This window comes from Dreissena polymorpha, chromosome 6 (assembly GCF_020536995.1).
Source record: "Dreissena polymorpha isolate Duluth1 chromosome 6, UMN_Dpol_1.0, whole genome shotgun sequence".
In the NCBI taxonomy this organism is placed as follows: domain Eukaryota; kingdom Metazoa; phylum Mollusca; class Bivalvia; order Myida; family Dreissenidae; genus Dreissena; species Dreissena polymorpha.
In genome coordinates this window covers 98445649-98465187 of record NC_068360.1, presented here as the reverse complement: position 1 = coordinate 98465187, position 19539 = coordinate 98445649, and the positions used below count along the sequence as shown (strand labels likewise).

The 19539-nt window shown below is 36.8% G+C and overlaps 1 protein-coding gene across 1 annotated transcript; it reads right to left on the bottom strand.

Annotated features, from left to right (window-relative positions):
• Positions 1–599: 599 nt before the first annotated feature.
• LOC127834624 (TLC domain-containing protein 4-A-like) lies at positions 600–7298 on the bottom strand. Its single transcript, XM_052360626.1, has 5 exons — positions 7104–7298; positions 5194–5381; positions 4484–4733; positions 4079–4152; positions 600–1277 (listed from the first exon to the last, which is right to left on the bottom strand). The coding sequence occupies exons 1-5, from the start codon at positions 7104–7106 to the stop codon at positions 965–967; spliced, it is 828 nt and encodes a 275-aa protein (XP_052216586.1). The 5' UTR covers positions 7107–7298; the 3' UTR covers positions 600–964.
• Between the last annotated feature and the right edge of the window lie 12241 nt (positions 7299–19539).

Below are 19539 nucleotides of genomic sequence, written 5' to 3'. Positions count from 1 at the left end.
CCTGTTATTTTACTGAATATATCTAAATGCGTTTATTCTAAGTTATTGCTTAACGAAAACTTATTGAAAATTGCATAAATGCTAGAGATCTGTGAACAAGATCCTTAACAGATTAATCCCAATCACTTTTAATGGAAAAATTGAAAGATTCAATTGTTGATGATATTTAAATAACTTTATCAAAACGTTGTCTTTAAAAAAATCAGTTTAAATACATCATATATAATTTCTTGGTATACTCTACTATTGTGGAAAGACGTTCCCGAATATTCGGCGTAGTATGATGTAAACGTATGGCGAGCTTTTGAATATTGTCGTTTAGTACTTTATTTTTGAACGAAAAATTATATGTAGTTAACATTTGGCGCGTGTTGCACAGGTTTACATACATGATTTAATGATTAAATACATCGCATGTGATATATATATATATATATATATATATATATATATATATATATATATCTATATATATATATATATATATATATATATATATATATATATATATATATATATATATATATATATATATATATATATATATATAGTATATATATATATATATATATAGTACATAGAGTATATAAAAGTCAAGCTTATTTAAATTTATGACTATAATTAAACTGTATAATATTATATTTCATTATGTACCAATTGTAAACGTATATACAGAGTATTTTATCACAGCTGCAAATAACAGTATTATGCCCTGAACATAACAGAAATTATACATTGCAGTTAGGAATATGACGCAATGATGTTTTGCTAGTAGCTTAACTAGAACAACGGAAATATGTATCATATATATGTCTATGCAACCAAACACATACATGTGTAATGTTACCCGATACATAGAGTTTGAATGCACCAATGTAACACAGTATATTTGTAAATAATTTCATGCGTCATGTGAGAAATTATTAAATTATTGCTAATACTCTTTAATTTACTTCAAACGCAGCTACACTGTTTTGAATTTCGCGCTATTGTTTGCAACAGGCTTTTTCAAGCCTTTTATCGCTTTGATGAATCCTCGACACATCTTGTAAAACCAGTACAGATTCAGCGCGTCCAGAACGAAGCATGGTATGTACATGATCAGCTGGATGTGTCCAAGCTTTAAGACAGCATCTGTGCCGGTAACAAGCCAGATCTGGTACCAGTATATCGGCATGGTGACCATCCGGAAGAAGAAAAAGGTCGCCACCATCAGCATTCCGTTGAGCAGTACGCAGCAGTTAGAACGCGGGACGTCTAGAATGTCGAAGAACCACCTGGAGCGTTAGCGAACAAGCGTTGTAAAATGACGATTTTTTATTTATAGTGGCCTGCACGATTTTTATATGTTTTAAATTGTAATATAATGATAAAAAATTTGTTACAGTGACACAACATAGGCAAGAAAAATTATACATTGAAGACGAATTTCATTAAAGGAAGCAAAGACAAATTAGCGCCCCGAGCCGATTGTGACGAAGATTTTTACATATTTTCCTACAATAATCGAAGCATTCGTCTTTTTATTATGATCGGCGTAAGTGTTCGTGTGTCGTATGAAAAGATATCGTTGCAGGAAATTAAAATGATCCGTAAAACTAGATTCACATCGTACATGCATGATATACATGCTGGCGAATTCGACTGTACAGACATTTACGATTTCATAATTAAATATCTGGCTTATTTCGCATTTTTCGCCATTGTTCTTCTTTACTTTTATTTTAATTTATTTTAAAATATATGTATGATAAAAAAAAATTCACATATCATATAAATTCATAAATATTTGACAAAATCGTGCAGTCCCGCTTTAAAGGGATTTTTTCAAGTTTTGGTAAAATGACAATATTAAAAAAGTTGTTTCAGATTCGCCAATTTTCGTTTTATCTATGATATTTGTGAGGTAACAGTAATACTGAACATTTACCATGGTCTAATATAGCCTTTATATGTATCTTTTGACGATTTAAAAACCTGAAAATTATAAAGCGTTGCAACGCGAAACGATTGAATAATATGGAGAGTTCTGTTGTTGTCGTTTCATTTTGTGAAACTACGAAGATTTCTTATATAAAGTATAAAAAACGTCTTTCATATATAATTGGCAGGATGGCCGAGCGGTCTAATTGGTTTTTACTCCAGGATTCCGGGGGTCACTGGTTCGAGCCCTGCTGCGGGCTACTTTTGTTCCTTTATTAAATTTTATTCTTGATTTTTTATTGGAGCTTTTTAGATCCAATGTTTACATTTATCAATATAAAGCATTTAATGACAAACTTCAAAACATGCCAAAATCTGTGAAAAGGCCCCTTTAAGGTGTTGTTGTTGCAGCGAATTCGAACTTCAGGCGTTCCGCGCCGACGCAATACAGCTTGAAGTCAAGCCGCCGGAGTTATCTTAGAGGGCAACATATTGTAAAAAGAAGAATTGACCCTTACCTAAACACATTTCCACTTCCGCGCTTTTGAAATCATGCAATGTAAAGTGAATAACAACATTCATGTATAAGTATCACCTTCCATCGTATCATAATAACTAAGAATAATGATATGGTAACTTCTTTACAATAAACACAATTAGCTGTTGGGAATAAAACAAATAAAAAGTTGAGCTTTGTAACAGACTTGACGAATACCCCCACATGCCGCATTGACACAATATTTTACAGGTTGTCTTCACATAAAACAGCGGACACTATGCTTAATGTTTAAAACGCACTAAGTGACCCCGTGACCTAGTTTTTACCCGGCATGACCTATGTTCGTACTTTACCTACACATCATCTAGATACAAGTTCTGACCAAGTGTGGTGAAGCTCGCATGAAAACTACTTGAATACGAGAGCGGACACCATGCTGAATGTTTCAAACGCACTAAAAGACCCCGTGACCTAGTTATTGACCTGACATGACCCATATTCAAACTTGACCTAGACATCATCTAGATATAACATCTGACCAATTTTTGTGAAAATCGGATGAAAAACACTTGATTTAAAGAGCGGACACTTAATACGGACCGACCGACAGACCGACCGAGAGACCGACCGACAGACCGACCAAGCTCACTCCTATTTACCCCCCTAAATTTCGTTTGTGGGAGTATAAGATAAGACAATGGTGCTATTTAAAGGGATCTTTTCACGCTTTGGTAAATTGACAAAATTGAAAAAAGTTGTTTCAGATTCGCAAATTTTCGTTTTAGCTATGATATTTGTGAGGAAACAGTAATACTGAACATTTACCATGGTCTAATATAGCCATTATATGCATCTTTTGACGATTTTAAAACCTAAAAATTATAAAGCGTTGCAACGCGAAACGATTGAATAATTTGGAGAGTTCTGTTTTTGTCGTTAAATTTTGTGAAACTACGAAGATTGCTTATATAAGCTATAAAATACTTCAAGTATATGTACTCGGCGGAATAGCTCAGTAGGCTAAAGCGTTTTTACTTCAGGACTCTGGCAGGACTCCAGGGGTCACTGGTTCGAAACCTGGTCCGGGCAATGTTCTTTTCCTTTTTTTTAATTTTATTCTTGATTTTTTACTGGAGCTTTTACGATCCAATGTTTACATTTATCGAAATAAAGCATTTAATGAATAAGTTAAAAAATGCCAAAATCTGTGAAAAGGCCCCTTTAAGTACAATGCCGTCTCATATACCATCGAAAGAAGCGATAATAATGTTTTTATTTAAGTTAAATTGCTAAACACATGCATCTATGATAAGTTAACTTCAGTTATGACATTTTCTTGATAATGCTAATTCGAAAAAATCGTTATTGCAAAAAAAAATAAAAAATATGTTAATTTATATGGACTTGAACCCCCACTTTTCAGTTTGATTTAGGAGGGCCTTGGTCTAGAAGACGTACATTTGGTTAACAGGCGAGGTAGAGACTTCCGCTACTAGAAGACGTACCTTTGGTTAACAGGCATTGTAGAGACTTCCGCTACGAGTCTAGACGACGTACCTTTGGTTAACAAGCGGGGTAGAGACTTCCGCTACTAGACGACGTACCTTTGGTTAACAGGCGAGGTAGAGACTTCCGCTATGAGTCTAGAAGACGTACCTTTGGTTAACAGGCGGGGTAGAGACCTCCGCTATGAGTCGCAGCATCCCGAAGTAACACAGCACGCCGTAAGCCTGTTATAAAGTTAAACACGATAACTGACAAAATAATGATTCACATGTACCGTTTATGATTACCTACGACTACAAAAATATAGAAATTTACATTTATGTAAAAAATCTTTAAACATATACACGATAAATATAACATATATTTATATATTTTTTTATCGTGTATATGTTCGGTTGCGAGTTTTTTTTTCTTAAAGATTCTTCTTCTGTTGTTATACTCCAAAACAACAAACAAACGAAGAAAACAACACATTATTTCGTGGTTGTAACATTATTTTGCTTTAAAACTATCTGAATCAACCCGAACGATTTAAAGTAGTGCGCGTCAACCTACCGATATAAAATAATACGCATAAACGGTGGCTGCGTGGTGGAACATAAAGCCGAGGAGCTCCCCGGCGCCCACGTGACACCACTTGAGCATGCAGATGACATCCGCCAGCATGTAGCCGGCGATGATACCGCAAGCGAGACGTGCGACGTAGCTGTCGTGCCAGACCTTGTCCGCGGAGAGGGCGTCTTCGTAGAACAGTGTGTAAGCGGACATGGTTATCGCTAGGGCGGCGTTGATGTTGGATATAAACCTGCACATAAAATAAGTATAATAGCGATATATATTCCTGTTTTCCGGATACATTAACGTTGTATATGAAAATGCTAATTTACGATTATCCTTGAGAATCCTGGACAAAAGCTCGCGTACAGTACGTCCCTTTCAGGAACGCGATAGCGTTCGTATTAGATGTTTAAACAATTCTATGTATTACAATTATTTTAGTTTATTTCAAATTTTAAAATTAGTCAGTATGCATACATGTATACGAAAAATAATTTTTATACGAGAATATTGTGAACAAATCGTTGTTAAGACAAATATTTTTTGTTATATAAAATGATATTATTTGTTTCTTTTTTAATAAGGTTATTTATGATTCGCAGCTATAAATGGACCAAGCCCATCCCTTGTGAAGTCTTAAGAACTGAATTTATTAACGCGGACCAAGACTCCGGAAATACAGGATTTCTCAAAACGACGTTATAAACCTGTCGTTCCAATCCATGCGGTCGCGTATGGACAACGTTCGGTACGCAGGCACGAGGCAACCGGAAACGACCGGACTGACCAACCGGAACAGGATTATATTAAGCAGGAAGCTGGCTCCGCCTCCGTACAGTACATACGACGGATCATATTTGAGTTCATGTGGCCGCGCGCCAGTTCCTCCCGCTTCCTGTTTCGTAAGAAAGAACGAATGCTTTGTTTGAAAACATGTTTAATGCTTATTTTCAGTTTTACACCAGCAAACTGTTGTCATATTGGATAAACAAAAGTGACAGCTTAATAAATGAATGTGCTTTTTAAAACTGTTCACTTAAAAATAATGTCGTAATATAAAACGGAAACACAAGCAGAAACATTATATTTTATTCGAAATAAAATGTATGATTGTATTTTTACATTATAACAATAAAACGTTTGGTTATTGATTAGTTTTAAGTTGTTTCCTCAATCTCATACAATATGTTACGCACGTGTATCTAGTTAACATACACCAGTGACATAATTTGTATAGAATCGACCAGCTGGTATGAAGAATCGTGCTTTTAACAAGTTAAACTTGATATCATGCTTCAGCCAAAGAGCGTCAATAACGAGTGTCATACGGAGGGCGGAAAACTACAACGGGCGAGGCATGGTATGGTATTGCGCAAGGGGGGGTTAGAGGGTTAGGGTAAGGGTCTGGGTTAGTGTTAGGGGTCGGGTTAGGGTTTGGGTTAGCCTAAACCCAACCCTAACCCTAACCCGACCCCTAACCCTAACCCTTACCCTAACCCTTTTTTGGGGTTATCAACCCTGACCATGCCTCGCCCGTTGTAGTTTTCCGCCTCCCGTGTCATACTGGTGTTCAAGCAATTTACAATTCAATATAATCAATGCAATAAAATATAGTAAAAAAAACACACACAAAATATTTCATTATTATCAAGTTCAGAAAAGTATGCATTACATACATATTAAATACCATTTATCACACATCTAAATAAGATTACGAAATGATGTATACAGGGGATAACCGTAAAGCCTAGACATGTTCACATGAATAAGCTTATTTCCAACGGGGTCCCAGGAACTTCTATAGTATCCGTATTAATATAAATTGTGGTTAACTGACGGTCTAATGTTCGTGCTTTTGATATTATTTTAAACTGTTATTTTAAGCGATTCAATAGTTGATGTAATCATGTAAACATGAGAACATCATACAACAATATATCTAATAATTGTTCTGGTTAACATGTTCGGTGCGACACTTATAGTAATTCCTCTCCATGTAGATGGAGATACGTCGTATGATTTATGTACAGTGGTCAGAGTTTCATATGTACATATCAAATGTTCGATACATGAATACGTGTGTACGTAATTATGTTAGACAAAAAAAAATTGGTATATCAGTCACCTGAATGTTTATAGGTATGTCCATGCAAGCGCGAGGCAGGTAATTTACAGCAAGATTAAAAATGTATCCGTCAACAAATTATCAATGTATTTAATAGTCACCTTTGAAGTGTTTTCTCTAAGAATCCATTAATAATCTCAATCACAACATACACAAACATTTCTCTTTAAATTCCCGAAAAAATATTGTGTAAATTCAATTTTCATTTGTCTAATTTATATAGTTGTTCATTATCGAAGTGATAATTTGATCTGTATACTCAGTTAGCATTCAACGATCTATTTCGTGAACAGATTCGATCCCTCTACTCAAGAGTCGTTTTCTCCAGCAATCCAAGCGATTAATCGACCCACTAAACACATCTAACTACACTTACATGCTCTTTTTACGGTATATCAACTGTAAAGAATTTACTAAATCCATATAGCATGTATATAAACAACGTATGTAAAAAGTTCTTTAAAATGCTAGTATCAAAAACATAAAACATACCATCACTTCAATCTTTTATTATAAGTCTCTTCCGTACTTAAATGCGATGTAAACCTCAGATCCCGGAATTAACATCCTATGTATTCCCTTTTCTTTTGTTCGTAATAGTATGAGTTGTGATACTACATGTATCAAGTGAAAGTTATACATTTACAAATGTATGTCATTTTTGATAACAGATTGTACTTATGGTCCAGATCTAGTCGTTAGTCGTTTAAGTACACCTAACCGACTCTTTATCTGACCAAATTGACAACAAATAGATAACGACTATGCGCCATTCACACGTAACGTGCTAACGTGAAGACAAAATGCGGTAATTCAAAAAGATATAGAAGTTCGATCATCGTGCGGACGCCCTCCGGAATCAAACGGTCGCCGGCCGATGTATATGCCCCTGGGAAAAACCTTGACTTTTGCCGATACACGTTCAATGAATCCAATTTCGGGCGATCGTGTTTTGTTGCAGGTACAGTATTTGTTTGGAGTGAGGATTTTTTTGTCTCATGTCAATGCATGAGTGTTGATGGAACTAACGAAAATTACTAAACACTTAACTTTAATTTCATTAATAAAATCATATTATGGCATTACTCTTCGGTACTTTTATTCAAATTTGTTTCTCAGCCCTCAACGTTTGATATATTGCCTGTTAAAGAAACTACTCATTTTGAGAGTTGTGTTGATAAAATTAATAATAAAGGGAATGTGTGCAGCGTTGATTCAATGAATTATATTTGTTAATAAGAAAATGATTGTTTAAATAAATCACTTTAGTTGAGTTCTCGTTCTGTTATTATACTTTGTAAAAGTTTTAAAGAATTTATCAAAGGAATGTTGTCGCATCAATAACAACCCGATGTTCACCGATTTAAAAGTCAGGCGTTATTAAATAAATCGTATCTCGATAGTATAGCTAAATCAGAATTGATTAATACTCATGGACGAGTACAACTTACATTCACTTTGATCATATATACCAACGAAACCTTGTTTATGTGATGTTTCGCATGAATGCTGAAGAGGTATGCTACGTGTCAAAATTGTGTTTATCTACTCCATAACAGAAAACGTTACGTTAATAACACATTCATCGACTATATTTCTGTCGTGAAAAAATCTCCGTCAATGAAATTTAAGAATAATGTTTATCATCAATCTTTAATAACGACAAAAATGTTCAAAGTAAATAATGATATATAATCTATCGTTGGATATAATAATGTTAACGTTCAACTTTTTTTGGAAAGCGTTGAATTTTGTTGATATGTTATGTTGGTTTAATTCATGTTTTGTCTGCTGCTGGTCAATCTGAAGATTCCCTTTATATTACAAGATATTAATTATAACCATGAACAATATGGACGAATTTGACTCTTTAAAAAAACACACACGATTCATCGGGTGTTGAATGCGTTTCTTAATCGGTTTATTTGTCCCTTATAAACCTTAACTATCCGTATAGAAATTAGCTGATGTTAAACGTACGACGCTGCGAGTAGTATGATTTTACCCGACCTTGCATGTAAAACCCTAAATACTTACCGACCTAGCATGTATAACCCTAGATACTTACCGACCTAGCATGTAAAACCCTAAATACTTACCGACCTAGCATGTATAACCCTAGATACTTACCGACCTAGCATGTATAACCCTAGATACTTACCGACCTAGCATGTATAACCCTAGATACTTACCGACCTAGCATGTAAAACCCTAAATACTTACCGACCTAGCATGTATAACCCTAGATACTTACCGACCTAGCATGTATAACCCTAGATACTTACCGACCTAGCATGTATAACCCTAGATACTTACCGACCTAGCATGTATAACCCTAGATACTTACCGACCTAGCATGTAAAACCCTAAATACTTACCGACCTAGCATGTATAACCCTAATACTTACCGACCTAGCATGTATAACCCTAGATACTTACCGACCTAGCATGTATAACCCTAGATACTTACCGACCTAGCATGTATAACCCTAGATACTTACCGACCTAGCATGTAAAACCCTAAATACTTACCGACCTAGCATGTATAACCCTAGATACTTACCGACCTAGCATGTATAACCCTAGATACTTACCGACCTAGCATGTATAACCCTAGATACTTACCGACCTGGCATGTATAACCCTAGATACTTACCGACCTAGCATGTATAACCCTAGATACTTACCGACCTGGCATGTATAACCCTAGATACTTACCGACCTAGCATGTATAACCCTAGATACTTACCGACCTAGCATGTATAACCCTAGATACTTACCGACCTAGCATGTAAAACCCTAGATACTTACCGACCTAGCATGTATAACCCTACATACTTACCGACCTAGCATGTAAAACCCTAGATACTTACCGACCTAGCATGTATAACCCTAGATACTTACCGACCTAGCATGTATAACCCTAGATACTTACCGACCTAGCATGTATAACCCTAGATACTCCTAGCATGTATAACCCTAGTACTACCGACCTAGCATGTATAACCCTACATACTTACCGACCTAGCATGTATAACCCTACATACTTACCGACCTAGCATGTAAAACCCTAGATACTTACCGACCTAGCATGTATAACCCTAGATACTTACCGACCTAGCATGTATAACCCTAGATACTTACCGACCTAGCATGTATAACCCTAGATACTTACCGACCTAGCATGTATAACCCTAGATACTTACCGACCTAGCATGTATAACCCTAGATACTTACCGACCTAGCATGTATAACCCTAGATACTTACCGACCTAGCATGTATAACCCTAGATACTTACCGACCTAGCATGTATAACCCTAGATACTTACCGACCTAGCATGTATAACCCTAGATACTTACCGACCTAGCATGTATAACCCTAGATACTTACCGACCTAGCATGTATAACCCTAGATACTTACCGACCTAGCATGTATAACCCTAGATACTTACCGACCTAGGCATGTATAACCCTAGATACTTACCGACCTAGGCATGTATAACCCTAGATACTTACCGACCTAGCATGTATAACCCTAGATACTTACCGACCTAGGCATGTATAACCCTAGATACTTACCGACCTAGCATGTATAACCCTAGATACTTACCGACCCTAGCATGTATAACCCTAGATACTTACCGACCTAGCATGTATAACCCTAGATACTTACCGACCTAGCATGTATAACCCTAGATACTTACCGACCTAGCATGTATAACCCTAGATACTTACCGACCTAGCATGTATAACCCTAGATACTTACCGACCTAGCATGTATAACCCTAGATACTTACCGACCTAGCATGTATAACCCTAGATACTTACCGACCTAGCATGTATAACCCTAGATACTTACCGACCTAGCATGTATAACCCTAGATACTTACCGACCTAGCATGTATAACCCTAGATACTTACCGACCTAGCATGTATAACCCTAGATACTTACCGACCTAGCATGTATAACCCTAGATACTTACCGACCTAGCATGTATAACCCTAGATACTTACCGACCTAGCATGTATAACCCTAGATACTTACCGACCTAGCATGTATAACCCTAGATACTTACCGACCTAGCATGTATAACCCTAGATACTTACCGACCTAGCATGTATAACCCTAGATACTTACCGACCTAGCATGTATAACCCTAGATACTTACCGACCTAGCATGTATAACCCTAGATACTTACCGACCTAGCATGTATAACCCTAGATACTTACCGACCTAGCATGTATAACCCTAGATACTTACCGACCTAGCATGTATAACCCTAGATACTTACCGACCTAGCATGTATAACCCTAGATACTTACCGACCTAGCATGTATAACCCTAGATACTTACCGACCTAGCATGTATAACCCTAGATACTTACCGACCTAGCATGTATAACCCTAGATACTTACCGACCTAGCATGTATAACCCTAGATACTTACCGACCTAGCATGTATAACCCTAGATACTTACCGACCTAGCATGTATAACCCTAGATACTTACCGACCTAGCATGTATAACCCTAGATACTTACCGACCTAGCATGTATAAACCCTAGATACTTACCGACCTAACATGTATAACCCTAGATACTTACCGACCTAGCATGTATAACCCTAGATACTTACCGACCTAGCATGTATAACCCTAGATACTTACCGACCTAGCATGTATAACCCTAGATGCTTACCGACCTAGCATGTATAACCCTAGATACTTACCGACCTAGCATGTATAACCCAATATACTTACCGACCTAGCATGTATAACCCTAGATACTTACCGACCTAGCATGTATAACCCTAGATACTTACCGACCTAGCATGTATAACCCTAGATACTTACCGACCTAGCATGTATAACCCTACATACTTACCGACCTAGCATGTATAACCCTACATACTTACCGACCTAGCATGTATAACCCTAGATACTTACCGACCTAGCATGTATAACCCTAGATACTTACCGACCTAGCATGTACAACCCTAGATACCGACCTAGCATGTATAACTCTAGACACTTACCGACCTAGCATGTACAACCCTAGATACCTACCGACCTAGCATGTATAACTCTAGATACTTACTAACTACATGAGCTGCGTAAATTGGGTAGTCGTTTAATATCACTCAAGATAAACAATTTTGAAACTGAAAAAAACTTAAATAAATGCATAAAATTCAAAAAGCATCCATAATCAAGCACGATTATTAGAGTGTATAAAATTCTACTAGGCCCTCGTCAATAAATAAAACCTTAACGTTCTGGAAAAGCATGTCAGACGGTACATGATGCAGGTGTTGTGAACGTAGTGTAGTTGTCTCTGATTGGCTGACCCACGCCTGTATGGAGTCTCTTGTAGAACTCCATGAGCTGAGAATGGGTCTTTCTCTATGGTTCTGGCATGGAAGGGCTCCACGAGTAGCACACGCAGGCAGGTAAACACAACGAGTGCTTTCATGGGGTAGGGAAGCTCTATCACTTCTCTTACGAGGCAGGCCAGGCGGTTGTTAATGTAGGGATTCTTTCTAAGTTACTTTGTTAGCTGGTCAAAGCGGTATATTAGGAGTGCTGCTGTCTTGAGGGACGCCCAAACCCGCTTTATTTGTATGAAAATAGCATACTTGAAACCTGCCTTTACTCACTGAAGAGGAGAAATTTCCTGTAGTGGTTCCACGCTTTGAGGTCGCACTCGGCAGCCCTCAACTTGAGGAACATGTCCAGCGCCTGTCCAGACACAATTGCATTCTTGCTGTCTAAATCGAGATCCACCATGAAAATATGTAGCACTTGCTCCATCTTCATATCTACCTTCACCAACCAGTTTACTTGATTCATAGCACTTTTGAAGCCCAGTATAGTATTGGTGCCAAATAAGATCTGCCCTGTTGACGTTGAACATTTCTGCCAACAGCTTTGAAACCTTTTTTGTGCTCCGTGCATGTCAGTTATATGTGAGTCTACATAGAGAATAATATGTTATTGTTATTTATGCACTTGAATATTTCCGACGAGTTGAAGAAAGGTTTACACGGAGAGGCTTATCGAGCCCTGTAAGCCTTTCTTAGTCGGATAATTTCAAGATCACAATAGCACTAATATAGTATTCTATTTATCCTACAATATTTATAATAACACATCTTTGTTGATTAAAATATTTGCGTTTAATTGTTAAAAGTAATAGGTTATAAGGCAAACTATCGCTATACGTCTCGATTCGAATTGATTCAACGTTTTAAATCGTACGCACTCAAGTAGATAACCGAAGGCTTTGTTCAAAATTAAATTCTGTATCACCTGAGAAAAGGACAACAAAACAAAGATGGCTGTCATTTTCAACTGAGCGATCAGTTGTTTACATAAAGTACCTTGCACGAAATCGTGAGACCAAGACGATGAAGTAGATATGAACAACTTGGTTTAAAGTGGGGGTTAACGGTGTTCTATAATCTCTATAGGATTTAAATGCCGATGTTGATTATGAATCTTTGGATTTGCAACGAATAGTGAAACTTGGCACAGGAATTGCTTACAACAGGGAAAAACAATAACTATGTGCAGGCATTGTTATATATTATAATATGACATATATTAACCAAATCCGTCATAAATGTGGACAATGATTTGCGCCCAAATTCGCTGGATAGTTTACCTTGTTAAGGCTACATTATTGCAATAATTGAAGTGCCATTCTGGTTACTGAGTGTGTTAATTGCAAAAGAATAAGTGACGATTAGTGGTTAGAGTATTTTTTGCGATCGTCGGTCGTCGGTTTGCCGTTATTGTAATCAGGTCAACATGATATTTTATTGATGGAAGTTAGTCAACATTTTGCCTGGCGGCGTATGATAAATCCGATACTTGCAAAAATTAGTGCGAATTAAAGTACATTTTCGATGTTTTTAGTCTGTTCGATTTATAAATGAATGGCGAAATTGGGGTATACATGTTCTTTTATGGATCAGGAATTTCATTGTTATTTGGTCTTTGAAATGACATCCGAGACCTCAAAAATAGTTTTTGTCGGGGTCAGCTCTGTTGTTCGGCTGGCTAAGTAGCGCGGGATTCCCAATGTGTGAATGTTGGAAGAGTTTTTTACGATAAAGTTCTCAGTTTTAATTGTCGCGGTTGTCTTGAAAACACGATAAGTTTTGTTTTGTGGTCCCCGCTTCATATGTTGTTAACTATTATCTAATTGTGGGTGCCTGGATGTTAATACTTTTTTGAGAAGGGATAGATGCGGTGGGTCGTTTCAAGAAAGACTAAATAGAAGATATATACCGGTCATATCGGCTGTTTGTTGTATTCTTTTGGGGCGTAGGGAGAGTCGCTATATCTACAGCGGAGAGACTAATGAAGATCGGATTGAATATAGGAAACGTGTGAAAGAAAGATTCGAGGATGATTTTAACTCTCGATCTTGAGGCGATTAATATGAATATATCTTACGGAGCATTCCGGAGATAGTCGATGGATCACGATTGGGTGTCTTGTTGCACTCTGGATCAGCAGACGATTTATTTCATAAATCAATCTCTGGGTTAATGGTCGCCATCTTTCGAACTACTTTCAAAAGTACAACAACAATAACGGGAACGTCTCTTTTCCATTGTCTGAAATGTCTCTTTTCCATTGTCTGCAAAAAGGCAGTGAAACACCAAATTACGCAACATTTTTTTTTATTCAGCAAAACAGTTCAACGCTAAATAGTTTGTGCATGATGTTCAAAAGATTTAAGTTACATTTAAAAGCGAATACGTTTGTTCGTAATATGTACGGTACCGATGGACTAATACATTTAAAACAAAAAGTCTATTTTTTTAGTTCTTTCCTTCTAGAAGTCTAGCCACGGCGTGAGAAAATAATATTTCAAATTGCATTCGTTAGCACACCTCATCCTTTACCACTAAAGATTATTTTAAAATCGAATTATTGTTCTTGACTATAAATAGTCTATAGTCTTTACTAAAAGTCGAATATGGCCACAGTAAATAACACTGAAAATCACACCATCTTTCATTTCTGAAAGTCGACTATGGCCACAGTAAATGGCTCTTAAAATGAGACCATCGTTCATTACTGCAAGTCGAATATGGCCACAGTAAATGACTCTTAAAATAACACCATCGTTCATTACTCAAAGTCGACTATGGCCACAGTAAATGACTCTTAAAATGACACCATCGTTCATTACTGCAAGTCGACTATGGCCACAGTAAATGACTCTTAAAATGACACCCATCGTTAATTACTACAAATCGACTATGGCCACAGTAAATGACTCTTAAAATGACACCCATCGTTCATTACTACAAGTCGACTATGGCCACAGTAAATGACTCTTAAAATGACACCATCGTTCATTACTGCAAGTCGACTATGGCCACAGTAAATGACTCTTAAAATGACACCATCGTTTATTTCTAAAGGTTGACTATGGCCACAGTAAACGACTCTTAAAATGACACCATCGTTCATTACTAAAAATCGACTATGGCCACGGTAAATGACTCTTATAATAACACCATCGTTCATTACTGAAAGTCGACTATGGTCACAGTAAATGACTCTTAAAATAAGACTATCGTTCATTACTGCAAGTCGACTATGGCCAAAGTAAATGACTCTTAAAATGACACCATCGTTCATTACTTCAATTCGACTATGGCCACAGTAAATGACTCATAAAATCATAAAATGACACCACCGTTCATTACTGGCAGTCGACTATGGCCACAGTAAATGATTATTAAAATGTCACCACTGCTCATTACTGCAAGTCGACTATGGCCACAGCAAATGACTCTTAAAATGAAACCATCGTTCATTACTGCAAGTCGACTATGGCCACAGTAAATGAATCTTAAAATGACACCATCGTTCATTACTTCAATTCGACTATGGCCACAGTAAATGACTCTTAAAATGACACCACCGTTCATTACTGGCAGTCGACTGTGGCCACAGTAAATGACTCTTAAAATGTCACTACTGCTCATTACTGCAAGTCGACTATGGCCACAGTAAATGACTCTTAAAATGACGCCATCGTTCATTACTGCAAGTCGACTATGGCCACAGTAAATGTCTCTTAAAATGACACCATCGTTCATTACTGAAAGTTGACTATGGCCACAGTATATGACACTAAAAATGAAACCATTGTTCATTACTGGAAGTCGACTATGGCCACAGTATATGACTTTTAAAATAAGACCATCGTTCATTACTGCAAGTCGACTATGGCCCCAGTAAATGACTCTTAAAATGACACCATCGTCCATTACTGCAAGTCGACTATGGCCACAGTAAATGACTCTTAAAATAAGACCATCATTCATTACTGCAAGTCGACTATAGCCACAGTAAATGACTCTTAAAATGACACCATCGTTCATTACTAAAGGTCGACTATGGCCACAGTAAATGACTCTTAAAATGACACCATCGTTCAGTACTAAAAGTCGACTATGGCCACAGTAAATGACTCTTAAAATAACACCATCGTTCATTACTGAAAGTCGACTATGGCCACAGTAAATGACTCTTAAAATGAGACCATCGTTCATTACTGCAAATCGACTATGGCCACAGTAAATGACTCTTCAAATGACACCCATCGTTCATTACTTCAATTCGACTATGGTCACAGTAAATGAATCTTAAAATGAAACCACCGTTCATAACTGGCAGTCGACTATGGCCACAGTAAATGACTCTTAAAATGTCACTACTGTTCATTACTGCAAGTCGACTATTGCCACAGTAAATGACTCTTAAAATGACACCATCGTTCATAACTGCAAGTCGACTATGGCGACAGTAAATGACTCTTAAAATGAAACCACCGTTCATAACTGGAAGTCGACTATTGCCACAGTAAATGACTCTTAAAATGACACCACTGTTCATTACTGCAAGTCGACTATGGCCACAGTAAATGACTCTTAAAATAAAACCATCGTTCATTGCTGCAAGTCGACTATGGTCACACTAAATGACTCTTAAAATAACACCATCGTTCATTACTAAAGGTCGACTATGGCCACAGTAAATGACTCTAAAAAATGACACCATTGTTCATTACTAAAAGTCGACTATGGCCACAGTAAATGACTTAAAATGACACCCATCGTTCATTATTACAAGTCGACTATGGCCACAGTAAATGACTCTTAAAATGACGCCATCGTTCATTACTGAAAGTCGACTATGGCCACATTAAATGACTCTTAAAATGACACCATCCTTCATTACTAAATGTCGACTATGGCCACAGTAAATGACTCTTAAAATGACATCATCGTTCATTACTGAAAGTCGACTATGGCCACAGTAAATGACACTTAAAATGACACCATCGTTCATTACTGCAAGTCGACTATGGCCACAGTATATGACTCTTAAAATAAGACCATCGTTCATTACTGCAAGTCGACTATGGCCACAGTAAATTACTCTTAAAATGAAACCATCGTTCATTACTAAAAGTCGACTATTGCCACAGTAAATGACTCTTAAAATGACATCCATCGTTTATTATTACAAGTCGACTATGGCCACAGTAAATGACTCTTAAAATGACGCCATCGTTCATTACTGAAAGTCGAATATGGCCGCAGTAAATGACTCTTAAAATGACACCATTGTTTAATACTATAAGTCGACTATGACCACAGTAAATGACTCTTAAAATAACACCATCGTTCATTACTAAATGTCGACTATGGCCACAGTAAATGACACTTAAAATGACAACATCGTTCATTACTGCAAGTCGACTATGACCACAGTAAATGACTTTTAAAATAACACCATCGTTCATTGCTAAAGGTCGACTATGGCCACAGTAAATACCTCTTAAAATGACACCATCGTTCAATACTAAATGTCGACTATGGCCATAGTAAATGACTCTTAAAATGACACCCTTTTTCCAGACTAAATGTCGACTATGGCCACAGTAAATGACTCTTAAAATGACACCATCGTTCATTACTGAAAGTCGACTATGGCCACATTAAATGACTCTTAAAATGACACCATCATTTTTTACTGAAAGTTGACTATGGCCACAGTAAATGACTCTTAAAATGACACCATCGTTCATTACTGCAAGTCGACAATGACCGCAGTAAATGACTCTTAAAATAACACCATCGTTCATTACTAAAGGTCACTATGGCCACAGTTAATGACTCTTAAAATGACACCATCGTTCAATACTAAAAGTCGACTATGGCCACAGTATATGACTCTTAAAATAAGACCATTGTTCATTACTGCAAGTCGACTATTACCACAGTAAATGACTCTTAAAATAAGACCATCGTTCATTACTGCAAGTCGACTATGGCCACAGTAAATAACTCTTAAAATGAAACCACCGTTCATTACTAAAGGTCGACTATGGCCACAGTAAATGTATCTTAAAATAAGACCATCATTCATTACTGCAAGTCGACTATGGCCACAGTAAATAACTCTTAAAATGAAACCACCGTTCATTACTAAAGGTCGACTATGGCCACAGTAAATGACTCTTAAAATGACACCATCGTTCAATACTAAAAGTCGACTATGGCCACAGTAAATGACTCTTAAAATAAGACCATCGTTCATTACTGCAAGTCGACTATGGCCACAGTAAATGACTCTTAAAATGACACCATCGTTCATTACTAAAAGTCGACTATTGCCACAGTAAATGACTCTTAAAATGGAACCATCGTTCATTACTGCAAGTCAACAATGGCCACAGAAAATGACTCTTAAAATAACACCATCGTTCTTTTCTCAAAGTCGACTATGGCCACAGTAAATCACTATTAAAATGACACCATCGTTCATTACTAAAAGTCGACTATGGCCACAGTAAATGACTCTTGAAATGACACCCATCGTTTATTATTACAAGTCGACTATGGCCACAGTAAATGCCTCCTAAAATGACGCCATCGTTCATTACTGAAAGTCGACAATGGCCACAGTAAAAGACTCTTAAAATAACACCATCGTTCATAACTAAAGGTCGACTATGGCCACAGTAAATGACTCTAAAAAATGACACCATCGTTCATTACTAAAAGTCGACTATGGCCACAGTCAATGACTTAAAATGACACCCATCGTTCATTATTACAAGTCGACTATGGCCACAGTAAATGACTCTTAAAATGACGCCATCGTTCATTACTGAAAGTCGACTATGGCCACAGTAAATGACTCTTAAAATGACACCATCGTTCATTACTGGAAGTCGACTATGGCCACAGTAAATGAATCTTAAAATTACACCATCGTTCATTACTGCAAGTCGACTATGGCCACAGTAAATGGCTCTTAAAATGACACCATCGTTCATTACTGAAAGTCGACTATGGCCACAGTAAATAACCCCAATTATCTATGTTTAAGCATTAATACGAAAATGTGAATGAGATTTTGTATAAAGACAAAGGCGCTCTTATGCCATTATAAGCATTAATACAAAATTGTGAACGAGTTTTAGGCAAACCACATAGGCGCTCTTATCCGCCATATAGCCATTAATACGGAAATATGAACGAGATTTAGTCAATATACATAGGCGCTCTTTTCTCTTGATAAGCATTAATACGGAAATATGAACGACATTTTGTTAAAACAAATAGTCTCTTTTATCATCCATATAGGCAATAAATACGGAAATTAGAACGAGATTTAATGAAAAGACAAACGCGCTCTTATCCCATTATAAGCATTTATTCAAAAGACATAGTCGCTCTTATTCGCCATATAGCCATAAATACTGAAATATGAACGAGATTTAGTCAAAAGACATAGGCGCTCTTATCAACCATATAGCCATAAATATAATACAATGTAAGAGTACTATATTTTACACTTGTATGTATAATGAATATTTCTGATTCAC